Genomic DNA, 11,533 nt, shown 5'->3' with positions numbered 1-11,533 from the left:
AAGGGAGGTGGTTAAATTCTTTTTCTAACTGGCGACATTGACATCATCAAAATTTGTCTCAACATATGTATGTAGATGCATGTATATATTTTTTTCGTCGAAGAATATTCTAATAAAAAAGTATTTGAAAGAACGTCTGGTAGGAAAGTTCGACTTCTAAATAAAAAACAATATCGTAAAAAGACCGTCTTTCATTAAACGGCATATCACCTGTCAAATAAAACACTGTGGCCTGATGAAACTAAAATTTATTTATTTGGATCAATGTAAATATACATTCATATATTCAAGACGCCTAAAAAACGGTTTTCGATACTAAAAACACCACAAAAACGGTCAAACAAGGAAAAGGAAATATACTAAATGTTATTGAGATGCTTTTCCGCCAAGGCAGTTCGTCCAATATTCTGAATAAAATAAAAACTGTGTGCCACAAACTGCGTTCATACACTGGATAAGGTCATGCTTCCATATGCAGAGGAAGAAATGGTGATAAAATGGGAGTTCATGTAGTCCGATAACCCCTAACACATTTTTTTGTTAATAGAAAATGTGAACTAATCAACATATGTATATAGTATGTACCCATTATTTTTCCCAACACTGTATTAGAAGCTTTTACTAAACATATTGTATGCATGTTCAAATATGTATATGTACTTATATCAGGCGCGTTAACCTATAAGCAGGCACTCCACTTTTTTCAGAGAGTCTGTCATACAAGAGTCAGTTCTACATACATAACTGGCACTTATCCCATTCTTTCTTGTCAAGATCCTATAAACAAACTCACCCAATTTAGAACAGTATGTAAAAAAAGGCAAAAACATTTCAACACCTTTAACTAATTATCTTCTTGTATATCTATCAAAATAAACGATGATAGTTGTATATGTATGTACATATATGCACAATTATAAATATATGTAGGTATATGTACATAGCAATAACGTAAATAAGTACCAGAAGCTAACATATGACTATTTAAAAAAATAAAAGTAACTCTACCATGCTTATGACACCTTCGATACAGCCGTTACAATTTTACACTTGCATATTTGGTATGCAATACATACATACATACATATGTATGTATGTACGATGCTCGTATACAAGCATAACCCTTAACTTTTCATAGTTTTCTTATGTGCTTTTCATTTGTATGTATGTACATAATAATAGCAATAAAATCAAACGACTTACCAATTAAAGTTGTATCAAGTATGTACATTGCTTTAATATACAGAATGTCCAGCACATTCTAAGTGATTGAAAACATAACTGCAGTTACATATACATATGTACATATGTATGTATGCACTGTAACGCAACCGCGAATGCATTCAGCAAAAACACCTGACAATGAACAGGAACCTACAGGCAACGACTTGCACAGCAAAGACATCTCACACTCACTTCACATAGTTTTTATTGTAATTGATTAAATCACAGAGACATTTACCAGCACATATTTCACAATAAATAATAATATTTACTCCAAACTTAATTTATTTACACTTTTAAACACCGGCAATACGAAGCCTGCGCGATCACTAGAACACGAGATGTGTAAGAGAATAAATATTACAAGAATCAGGTGATGTGTCAAAAATAATGATAAAAAACGAAGCATTAACACTTCAAATCGCGCTAACACAAAAACAAACTTGCAAAATGAATCCTCGGCCAAATGCCGCCACATAAATATGTATGTGTGTGGGGATGTATGAACATACCTACAGTCATGGACATATAACATACGTACGTGTAAATGCATTTATTTAGTAAAGCTGGCAAGCAAAAAGAAAATTAAAACAACAGCAACAAACTAATCAAAAATATTACAAATAAGAATGGGAGGGAAGCACACTGCGTTTCTGTTAGGCTTAATATTGCTTGCTGTAAATAGATATGTACATATACATACATATGCATGTATGTATTTACTTAGCATGTGTTTTCATAGGTAAATTTCGCGCATTGATTTATATTTAATTGCGTAATTCGTCAACTTCTTGACTTTTCAATGAACTCATGCAAATACTCGTATTTATGTACCTATTTATATAGGTATATATAAATATATACATACATATGCATATACACTTGCTTTTTCCAAAGCAGGGACTCTAATTGCTTCCGGTTTGATTTAATTTATTTTATTTTTTTTGAACGAATTGCGCTCGGTCGCAACAAACGGATGTGAATAAACTCACAAACGCGCAAATATACAAGGAATGAACGAAAATTCATACATAACATACAAACAAAACGCACTCATCTAAACAGGCACACATTCATGCATATTTCTACATCTGGACGAACGAAGTCGAGCAAAGCGCTGAATGCACAAGAAAATCAGATCAACGTTAGAGAAAAATCAGGAAAAAGAAGAACGGAAATATTGAAAGTGACCAAGCCAGTTTGCGCAACGCATAGTCAAGTGAATGTAAAAATGTATTAAAATTTGTGTTTGCCACAAAAAGTTTATAAAATTATTGAAAAGTGTATAAAATTCGCAAAATACAGTAGATTATTGCTTTATAAGTGTGCAAAGATCGAAATCATGCTCAGATATTTGGTAAGTACACAGAGTGGCGCTTGGAAATAGTTTTGACAAAATACGTTTCTCCGCCATTTCCGTACTTTGGCGACATTTGCACATCATTATGGCATTTCCACGACACAGTGTCGCATTTGTTGGTACTGGACGCCACTAGTTGCACTTCCGTTAAAAGTAACTTACGAAATGCTACTATTTTTTTACTTAAAAAAAATTTAAAAATTATATATTTTTAATTAATTTCTGAAATGAAAGTATAATTATAATACTTTATTAAGCATGCGATAATTATAAAACAATGCAAATAGTCATAACAATAGTAAAAAAATGTTAATAAAAAATAATAATACTAAAAAATTCAAAATAATAATACGCAAAGTGCAGTCGAGTTCAGCGCTTATGTATATTACGAAACGTATTTCTAAATGTTTATTAACATAGTTATTAAAAAGGTCTTAGTCTTATGACGAAGTAGTAAAATTGTTTCATGTAATATATTTTCAAAGACAACTACTAAAAATTTAGTTGAAAAGTTATTTTTTAAATATATTATTTGTGTTTTAAGTCGCAACAATTAAATATCAACTTTTTAAATAATAACTGCAATTCTGCAATTTTACAATAAATCAAAGAGCATTTACTATGCAATGCAACCCTGCTCTGATTGTTGTAGTTGTTGGCATTTTGTTTTTATCCACACTTGGTCAACGAAGCAACATCACAAAACGAATCGACGCGAACGAAGTGACGGAAAAGAAAAAGCTTGCTTTTATTGTACGTGCGCCTTGTTTCCTTTTCCTTTAATTTTAATTTTGTTTTTGATAAATTTAACAAATTCCAAATGTTTTCACAGATTTCAATACACCAGCTTTAACAGTCGAGTTTGTGACACAGTCTCAGTACGTTCGAAGCAAAAGGCATAGTGAAACGAACGTGGAAAATGGTAGGCGGCGGCGGCGGTGGCGACAATAAAGTTGTGGCCACTTTACGAGCGGATGGAAGTGTATATCCTGCAAGTGGCACTTCCATTGGACAATTAGTGAATTTAATGAATTATAAAATTGTAAGTTTTACTTCAGCTAACATTTGTGCACCATTACTTAACCATTCCTGTGTTTGTATTTGTTGCAATTTTTCAATTTGGTGCCACAGCGTACGGAAGTGGATGTCAGCAATAAGGCGCTCAATACATTCAATGTACCGACAACCGTAGTAGATTTGGGTAAACAATTGCTACAGTACGCGCGTGACGGTGATCTGAAAGGAGTGAAAAATATGTTGTCGCGCGGAGCACCATTCACCTCGGACTGGGTATGTATTATTGTGTGGTTGTGGCTGTCTGTATGCTACTTGGCTTAGCAAATTAGTGGATGGATAATGTAATACAACTTTTTAATGTTATTTATAGTTGGGCATGTCGGCGCTACATTTTGCAGCTATGAATAACCAATATGAAGTTTGTGACGCGCTGTTGAAGGGCGGCATCAATAAGGACTCGAAAACAAAAGTAGACCGTACACCGCTGCACATGGCGTGCTTCTACGGCAATGAACGCATAGTGGAACTTTTGCTGTCCAAGAAATGCATAGTGAATCCAAGAGATATGGTACGTTTGTGAAGTGTTGTGTTAAGGCATTTATTAATTTATATATTTGGTTCCTCACATTTTTTAGTTACGCATGACACCTTTGCATTGGGCTGTGGAAAAAGGCCATAAGTCCATTGCGCGTCTGTTGCTGAAGCACAACGCTGACGTGACGGTTACTTCCAAATTCGGCAAAACTCCCATCGCTCTCGCAGTGTTGACAGAACAAGCTGACTTACTCGAGGAATTGGAATCTGCACGGCAATCGCAAATAAACCGCAAATATAATGAGGAGCATGAGGTGAGCATAAGTTCCAACAGATATATAATAAGTGCTGTTAGTTGTTGCACTTTTGACAGCAACATTTAGTGTTACATAATAATTCGCAGTTACATACATAAATATGTATACTTTACAAAGAACCCCGCTTAAATTTTTAATTTTGTTTGTGCTTTTCTATTACAAAAAACGCGTGCATTCATACATACAACTTATGCTAAAAAAATCATAAATATGCTCACAGGTGCGGGCCAAGCGTTTCAAAGTAGGTATTCAAGTTAGCTTGTTTAGATATATGTATGTATGCCCTTTCGATATTAATTTGTTTTTGTGCGTATTATTAACAATTTGGCCGAAGAATATGCTTCAAAATTTATCTAATAATATCTAGTAGTCTACTTTTCTAAATTTATGTTAGTACTATTGTGCATATAGTATATCTAATACAAATGTAAAAAATCATACTGAATACATTTTAATGAAATGCCACATTGCAGAAAGAGACATCTGATGCGGTGAACTCCATAATGGGTTTGACAAATTTTAGCGCGGAAGAAGCGGCAAGCTCCACAAAAATCACACTGGAAGTCGACGATGAGCTAACAAATAATAGCGACTTCGCAGAGTCCAAAATATCCGATTTGGCAAACATTAAGGGTACTTATTTTTAACATAAACCAAGTGTTGTAACAAAATATTATATTATAATTACAATTATATGTCTTTAGAAACCGGCGTACTGGACAAGACCACTATCAATATGTTGAAGGACCATGGCATTTCGATGATGCCAGAGGACGAAGACACTTCAAAGGAGCTGCTCGCCACTGCCTTGCAAAACGGGCGCCAATTAGTGCTGTCCGAGGGTGGCAAATTGTTGCTTAATGAGACTAAAAAAATACATAACAATAATAACGGTAAAAGTGCCTCCAGTAGCAGTGGAAACGCGAATTCCAATACCAGCAATGTGCGAAATTATACGGTCTTGCCCGTGCGCGGTACGTTAGCATCGCGTACGCAAAATTACAAAGCGCGAGCGAGCATCATATCCAAAGCGAAAGATAATCTCAATATGTACAAGGTTAGTAGAAGTTCATAGGCGCTTGTGAAAGTAATAAAATTTTAGTGCATGGAATTGAATGTGTTTACTTACTCCCATAATTTTTTTTTTTTAAATTACTCTTTTACAGAACGTGCGCATCATTTCACTAAACGATTTTAAAAAGTTCTACGGCAATACAAACCTTAAAGGCGTACAAAAGATACCTGCTTCCATGGCGAGGTAATTAAGTCCTCATAAATCTTATATCTTAATTAGAGCTCTTCTCTATTTGTAGTGAACGTTTGGCGCGTATAAGACAAATAAGCGAAGAACAACGAATACTTAATCCTGGTAATCGACAGGTTTACACCAATACACGCACCTTAGCACAACGACAGGTATTTTCAATTACTTAGCCAATAATAAATGTCAAGTTGTTACATAAATAAACACATAGATTTTTGTAAACAAACGTGTTTTGTGCGCTTAATTTATTTTCGTGTGAATTTATTTAAATATTTTTTATTATAAATTTTTTTATTATATACATTTTTTATTACATATTTTTTTATTATATATATTTTTTTATTATATATTTATTTTATTATTAATTAGTTTTATTACTTATTTTATGTTGTTATTTTTCTATGCAACAAAATTTATCTCTCAACTTTTTAACCATAACCTAAAATTTCGTCTCCTTGCAGTTGAAAGCTGACCAAACAGTGGTAAAGACGGAGCAACCATCGACTATAATAGCCGAGGAAGATGATATTGATTCGATAATACAACTCGCACCAACCGATAGTGATACCGAATTGTCGGACAGCGAACATGCACAGCAGCAACAGCAACAAACTCAACAAGCCCAAAAGCAAAATCAGCCACAGCAAAAACTGTCTAACGTCAGCATACAAGGCACTAAACAATTGTTGAATATCGCTGCGCCGCAAGTAATACGTCAGTTGACGACCAAGCAAGGCACACTGGTTGGCACTAAAATCAACATGTCTGGCGGTGAAGCTGCCAAACCACAAGCAGGCTCCACTGTCATCTCTCTGCTATCTGTGCCGGAAATATGCCGTCAACTATACGAGCTGCGTCGGCAGAATGACGATTTGAAGCGCAAATTCGATGCGGCACAAAAGGAGAAGGAGGAGATGCGTCAGCGTTTGGATCGTTTGGAGGAGCTGTTGCTAGTGGAGAAAACGGATGATGGCTATGTGGATACCTAGTAGCCACTATTAGTATGTCGTTTATTGGTATTCATTAACTTTCTTACTTTTTATTTAATTGAAAGTATTTTGTAATTAGCTACAATATACAAGCATAGACACACAAATAAGAAGTGTAGTTGTGCAATGATCATTCGAGTTAAAGCGCCTTTAATTGAATGTCGTGGCATTCGCAGTATGCATTCGTTAAGTAAACTATATATTTAGTCATATAAGTTATGCGCTCGCTTGCAATAATTGTGAGCATTATTCATAAATAAGTTGAACTACCATTTAATTTAATTATTAACTGTAAATATTTAATTTTATGTTTTTCTTAACATAAAACAAATGCAAAGCGTTGCACTTCGCCACTGAATTTGTAAGCTATAAAATGTTGTCTGCTAAATATTCATAAAATTTCAATAAGCACCAGTGTTATACACACTTTAATCTTCTCACACCAAAACCAAAAACAAAAACATACCAGCAAATTAATATTTTGATTCAATATAGGGTTTACGTATTGCTGTTACTTTAATTTTATTGTTAACCAAAAAATAATGCAAAGAAAAAACTTTCTACATACAAATTTAATATCTCACAAATTGTTAATTCTTTAAGATTTTTATATTTTTCTAATGACAATGTGAAATACAAATGAAACAAGTTTGGTAAACACACAAAAATCATCCTAAGCACACACACACATACATGCATTAAAACATAATTATATGGAAAAAATTATATTAAAAAAATTATTAGCAATTTTCTTGTATGTATATATGAAGTAAGCATTATTTGAAGTCAAAAAGCGAAGTAATGTTTTTGTTTACTTTAATGCATATGTATGTAGTTTATAAGAAACGCAAATAACAAAAAAAGTGAGAATTTAAATTAACACGCATACCACAAAAACGTTTTAAAAATATGTAAGTGAGTTTATGTTATCTCGTAGTTTGAATTAATAAAAACAAAAACATTTTGTAAAATGTTAAAACAATGCTAAGCATTTTGAAAAGTAGTTACACATTTTGGAAAGTATGAACTCATTACTTTCTGCAACATTGTGCCTATGAAGTATCAATTGTTTTTGATTTTGTTCTTCTTGTTCCCACAACAGTTAGATCTACTCAACCGAGCCGACTGTGACTTATGGTATTTTTAATTTCTACCAAAATTATTTATACGTGACGAAATTGACCCGGTTTTTTCTAACCAAGGGACATTTTCAAGTAACTACATCTTAGTTCTCTGTTCCGTTTTACTTTAGGGGACAGGCAGGCACAGACACACTTTTGAAATCTAAAAACAGGTTTCGGTATACATCTGAAGGAGTTCGAAACCCTGTAAAGAAGTGGCTTCAAAAGAGTGAGGTATAATCGGTCCATCTTATCGGCGAATTGTGTACACTTTCTCAGACAAAAGGTATTCCAAAGACTTAAATTTTTCGGGATAGTACATATTTTATATAGTTATTCAAAATTCCCATTGCCGGACATTGTTATTATTGTTGTTGTAAGGGCAAAGCTTGGTTACCCTTCACTTTGATAATTCAATTATTTTCATGTTAAATAATTATTAAATAAAAATATTTGTAATGGGTTAAACTTGCACTGCATTGCCGTCCAAATCAGTCAGCTGTTCACTGCCGTTTTGTTTTTTTGACATTTCTTTTATTTGAAAACCGTCACCAAAACAAACCAAGTTGCACGTGTCTGAAGCTCCGCATTTAATCTGAAAAACATCAGAAATTCTTTATTTAACAGACAATAAATTTCCGAAATGGTAATATTTTACAAAACTTTAAAAATCAACTTGTAGAAATTGTATTTATTTTAATTTTTAGGGTAAGAAACACGACGACATAGACTTGCCCGGCTTTCCATCGCTGGATAATGTTGGCGGTAGTGGGAATACAGAGACTGTTAAAGGTAAAACAAAATCTAAGAAAAGCGGAGGTTTCCAATCGATGGGTCTTTCCTTTGACGTTCTAAAAGGTATAACTAAGCGTGGCTACAAAATACCGACACCTATACAGCGGAAGGTACACTACAAATTGTGACAAAATTAGCAAAAACATTTTATATTTACATGTACTTATGTATTTCCGTTTAGACCATACCGTTGATACTTGAAGGCCGTGATGTTGTGGCTATGGCTAAAACAGGCTCAGGCAAGACTGCCTGCTTTCTCATACCCATGTTTGAAAAACTTAAGAGCAGGGAACCCACTAAAGGTGCGCGTGCACTAATTCTCTCACCCACGCGCGAATTGGCTGTGCAGACTTACAAATTTATCAAAGAATTGGGACGTTTTATGGATCTGAAAACAATTTTAGTGCTTGGTGGTGATTCAATGGACTCGCAGTTTTCAGCTATACACACTTGCCCCGACGTTATAGTTGCTACGCCTGGTCGTTTTCTGCATTTATGTGTTGAAATGGATTTGAAATTGAATTCAGTTGGTATGTACAGATTTTTTATAAATATGTATATACTGTACTACTAACTTCACTAAATTTTCCCCTCAGAATATGTAGTGTTCGATGAAGCAGATCGTCTGTTTGAAATGGGCTTTGGCCAACAACTGAATGAAACATTGCACCGTTTGCCAGCGTCCAGACAGACCGTACTCTTCTCGGCTACTCTACCCAAACTCCTAGTGAATTTTGCTCGCGCAGGCTTAAACGATCCAGTTTTGTTGCGTTTAGGTAAATATACAGTTTTTTTTGTTTTGAAAGGCTGTTGGTCTTATTAAAATTCTATATTAACAGATGTTGAGTCTAAATTACCGGAGGGATTAATGCTTAAATTCTTATACTGCCGTCCGGACGAACGTTATACCGCCTTGGTTGTGTTGCTCAAATATGTAATACCGCAAGATGCTCAAACTGTCGTCTTCGCTGGCACACAACATCACGTTGAATTGATATGCTATGTAAGTAGAACAGTATTTTTTCTGAAAATATAAAATTATTTATATCCCCTGGACTTAGATCCTAACCAAATGCGGTATTTCCAACACGGCCGTGTATTCTAGTTTAGACCCCGCCGCACGTAAGATTAACACAGCTAAATTTGTCAATAAGAAAGTATCGGTGTTAACTGTCACCGATGTGGCGGCACGTGGTATCGATATACCGAGTTTGGATTATGTAGTCAATTTGCATTTCCCTGGAAAACCGAAATTATTCGTACATCGTGTCGGACGTTGTGCTCGCGCTGGTCGCACTGGCACCGCCTACTCAATATTCTCCACTGATGATGCTGCGCATGTGCTTGATTTGCATTTATTCCTTAATCGTCCATTCAATATAAATGACGACAAAACAGTGGGCATTGCACCGCAAGAGCTAATGGAGGAAGAGCATCTATCTGTGACAGAAGTTAAGAACAGTCATGATATTGTAAGTGATATTAATTTCGACAATTTTAGTAGTGTTATTCAAATTAATATATGTTTTTTTAGGCTGGTGTACTACGTACAAGTGAAAACGCATACAAAAAATATTTGTCGTCGCGTCCTGTGGCCTCAGCAGAATCCAATGCGCGCATTAAGAAAATCAAATTTTTCAGTTGCAAAAACTTGGATGATTTCCTGGCAGCAAATATTTCGTTGCGACAATCGCAAAGCTCAAATGGGGAAAATGACAAGTCAAAGGAAGATTTGGTGGCTGAAGATCGTAAATTGCAGGAGGAGAAGCAGGATTTGTTGTTAAAGATGCGGAATTTTAAACCCTCGACGGTGAGTAATGATAAGGAAATGCATACGTGATTTAAACTTTTTTTTAATTAATCTTGATTTGTCTGCACTTCAGACGATTTTCGAGTTGAATCGCAGCCAAAAGTCTCTGCCATTCACTATAATGAAGGACAAGCGCTCCAAGCATACAAATGTCATTGAGAAATACAGAAATAAGATGGATGAAATGGAGAAGGAGGAAGCTAATAAGCAACAGGAAGCAGATGAAAAGGAAGAAGTATGCACAAATCCTTTTTTAAATGCTTTTACTTTCTATTTTCACTATTACATACTTTTTAGGCTGATGAAGCAGACGCCGACGAAATTAATCAGGCATTCAATAAAATTGTTGCACCAAAGAAGCGCAAAAACCTCGAGGATCTTTATAAAGACAAGAAGAAGAAAAAGAAGAAGACAAATGCCAAGGATAATGAACATTATATTCCTTACCAATCAGCGGATAAACACACCGAAGACGGTCTGGCGATCAACTCCTTTGAGCGTCAAGCTATGAATGCTGAGTTTTCAGTGGTGGATCGTGACAATAGCTCAGATTTTCGCCCCAAGCCGGGCATGAAGAAGTGGGATCGCATCAAGAAGAAAATGGTTTCTGTGCAAGATCCACGTGCAGGCAAAATACGCACCGAATCGGGCGCCTGGATACCGTCCTCTTTCAAGACGGGTCGTTACAGCGACTGGAAAGAAAAATCCAAAATCGAAGAGCAATTGCAACGTGAAAATGATGGTGACGATGACGGTTTCAAACCATTGTCGCATGACAAACGTTATCCTGTTGGGCAGCATGCGCGTCATAATGCTAAGGTGGCTGCCAAGCAACGGGCAGGCGGTGACAAAGAATTGCGACATCCGGAGCAGATTGTAAAGGCGCGCATGCGCTTGGAGTTCATCAAGAAACGTAATGCTGATAATGCAGTTCGTAAAGCAGAGAATAGAAAACGTAGTATGCGTAAAAATCAACGTGGTAAAGTGAAGAAAGGTGGCAAAAAGTAGGTGTATATTATTCAAGGATTAAGTTAGAAAATTATTGTGCTTTTTATTTTAATAAAAAATTAAATAATACAAATTAGTATTTCATTTTCTTAAA

General features: G+C 35.2%; 2 protein-coding genes across 5 annotated transcripts; both read left to right on the top strand.

The window, feature by feature from the left end:
* Nucleotides 1-2,375: 2,375 nt before the first annotated feature.
* Nucleotides 2,376-7,235, top strand: LOC105230091 (GA-binding protein subunit beta-2). Of its 4 annotated transcripts, none has more exons than XM_029551886.2 (11): nt 2,376-2,581; nt 3,417-3,626; nt 3,716-3,874; nt 3,972-4,169; nt 4,237-4,449; nt 4,673-4,693; nt 4,926-5,085; nt 5,157-5,509; nt 5,619-5,710; nt 5,787-5,868; nt 6,178-7,235. In XM_029551886.2, the coding sequence occupies exons 2-11, from the start codon at nt 3,504-3,506 to the stop codon at nt 6,703-6,705; spliced, it is 1,929 nt and encodes a 642-aa protein (XP_029407746.2). In that variant the 5' UTR covers nt 2,376-2,581; nt 3,417-3,503; the 3' UTR covers nt 6,706-7,235. The 4 variants fall into 4 exon arrangements, with proteins under 4 accessions (XP_029407746.2, XP_011208980.2, XP_011208979.2 ...); XM_011210678.4 differs by having other exon boundaries at nt 2,377-2,581; nt 5,766-5,868; XM_011210677.4 differs by lacking the exon at nt 2,376-2,581 and adding an exon at nt 3,237-3,337 and having other exon boundaries at nt 5,766-5,868.
* A 1,104-nt stretch (nt 7,236-8,339) lies between these two features.
* LOC105230090 (ATP-dependent RNA helicase DDX54) lies at nt 8,340-11,502 on the top strand. Its single transcript, XM_011210675.4, has 9 exons — nt 8,340-8,472; nt 8,534-8,731; nt 8,803-9,151; nt 9,218-9,397; nt 9,461-9,624; nt 9,683-10,093; nt 10,156-10,431; nt 10,505-10,666; nt 10,729-11,502. Exons 1-9 carry the CDS (start codon nt 8,470-8,472, stop codon nt 11,437-11,439), a joined length of 2,454 nt encoding a protein of 817 aa, XP_011208977.2. The 5' UTR covers nt 8,340-8,469; the 3' UTR covers nt 11,440-11,502.
* The last annotated feature ends 31 nt before the right edge of the window (nt 11,503-11,533 follow it).

Source organism: Bactrocera dorsalis, chromosome 5 (genome assembly GCF_023373825.1).
Source record: "Bactrocera dorsalis isolate Fly_Bdor chromosome 5, ASM2337382v1, whole genome shotgun sequence".
Classification (NCBI taxonomy): Eukaryota; Metazoa; Arthropoda; class Insecta; order Diptera; family Tephritidae; genus Bactrocera; species Bactrocera dorsalis.
Note: the sequence above shows the minus strand (reverse complement) of the source record. Positions and strands in the feature narration are given on the sequence as shown.

Coding starts and splice junctions, on each gene's coding strand:
- LOC105230090 (XM_011210675.4), top strand. Junction 9,625..9,682: donor ACGTTGAATTGATATGCTAT/GTAAGTAGAACA, acceptor CCCTGGACTTAG/ATCCTAACCAAATGCGGTAT. Junction 10,432..10,504: donor GGAATTTTAAACCCTCGACG/GTGAGTAATGAT, acceptor TCTGCACTTCAG/ACGATTTTCGAGTTGAATCG.
- LOC105230091 (XM_011210678.4), top strand. CDS start 3,504: ATGGTAGGCGGCGGCGGCGGTGGCGACAATAAAGTTGTGGCCACTTTA. Junction 3,875..3,971: donor CACCATTCACCTCGGACTGG/GTATGTATTATT, acceptor TGTTATTTATAG/TTGGGCATGTCGGCGCTACA. Junction 4,450..4,672: donor AATATAATGAGGAGCATGAG/GTGAGCATAAGT, acceptor ATATGCTCACAG/GTGCGGGCCAAGCGTTTCAA.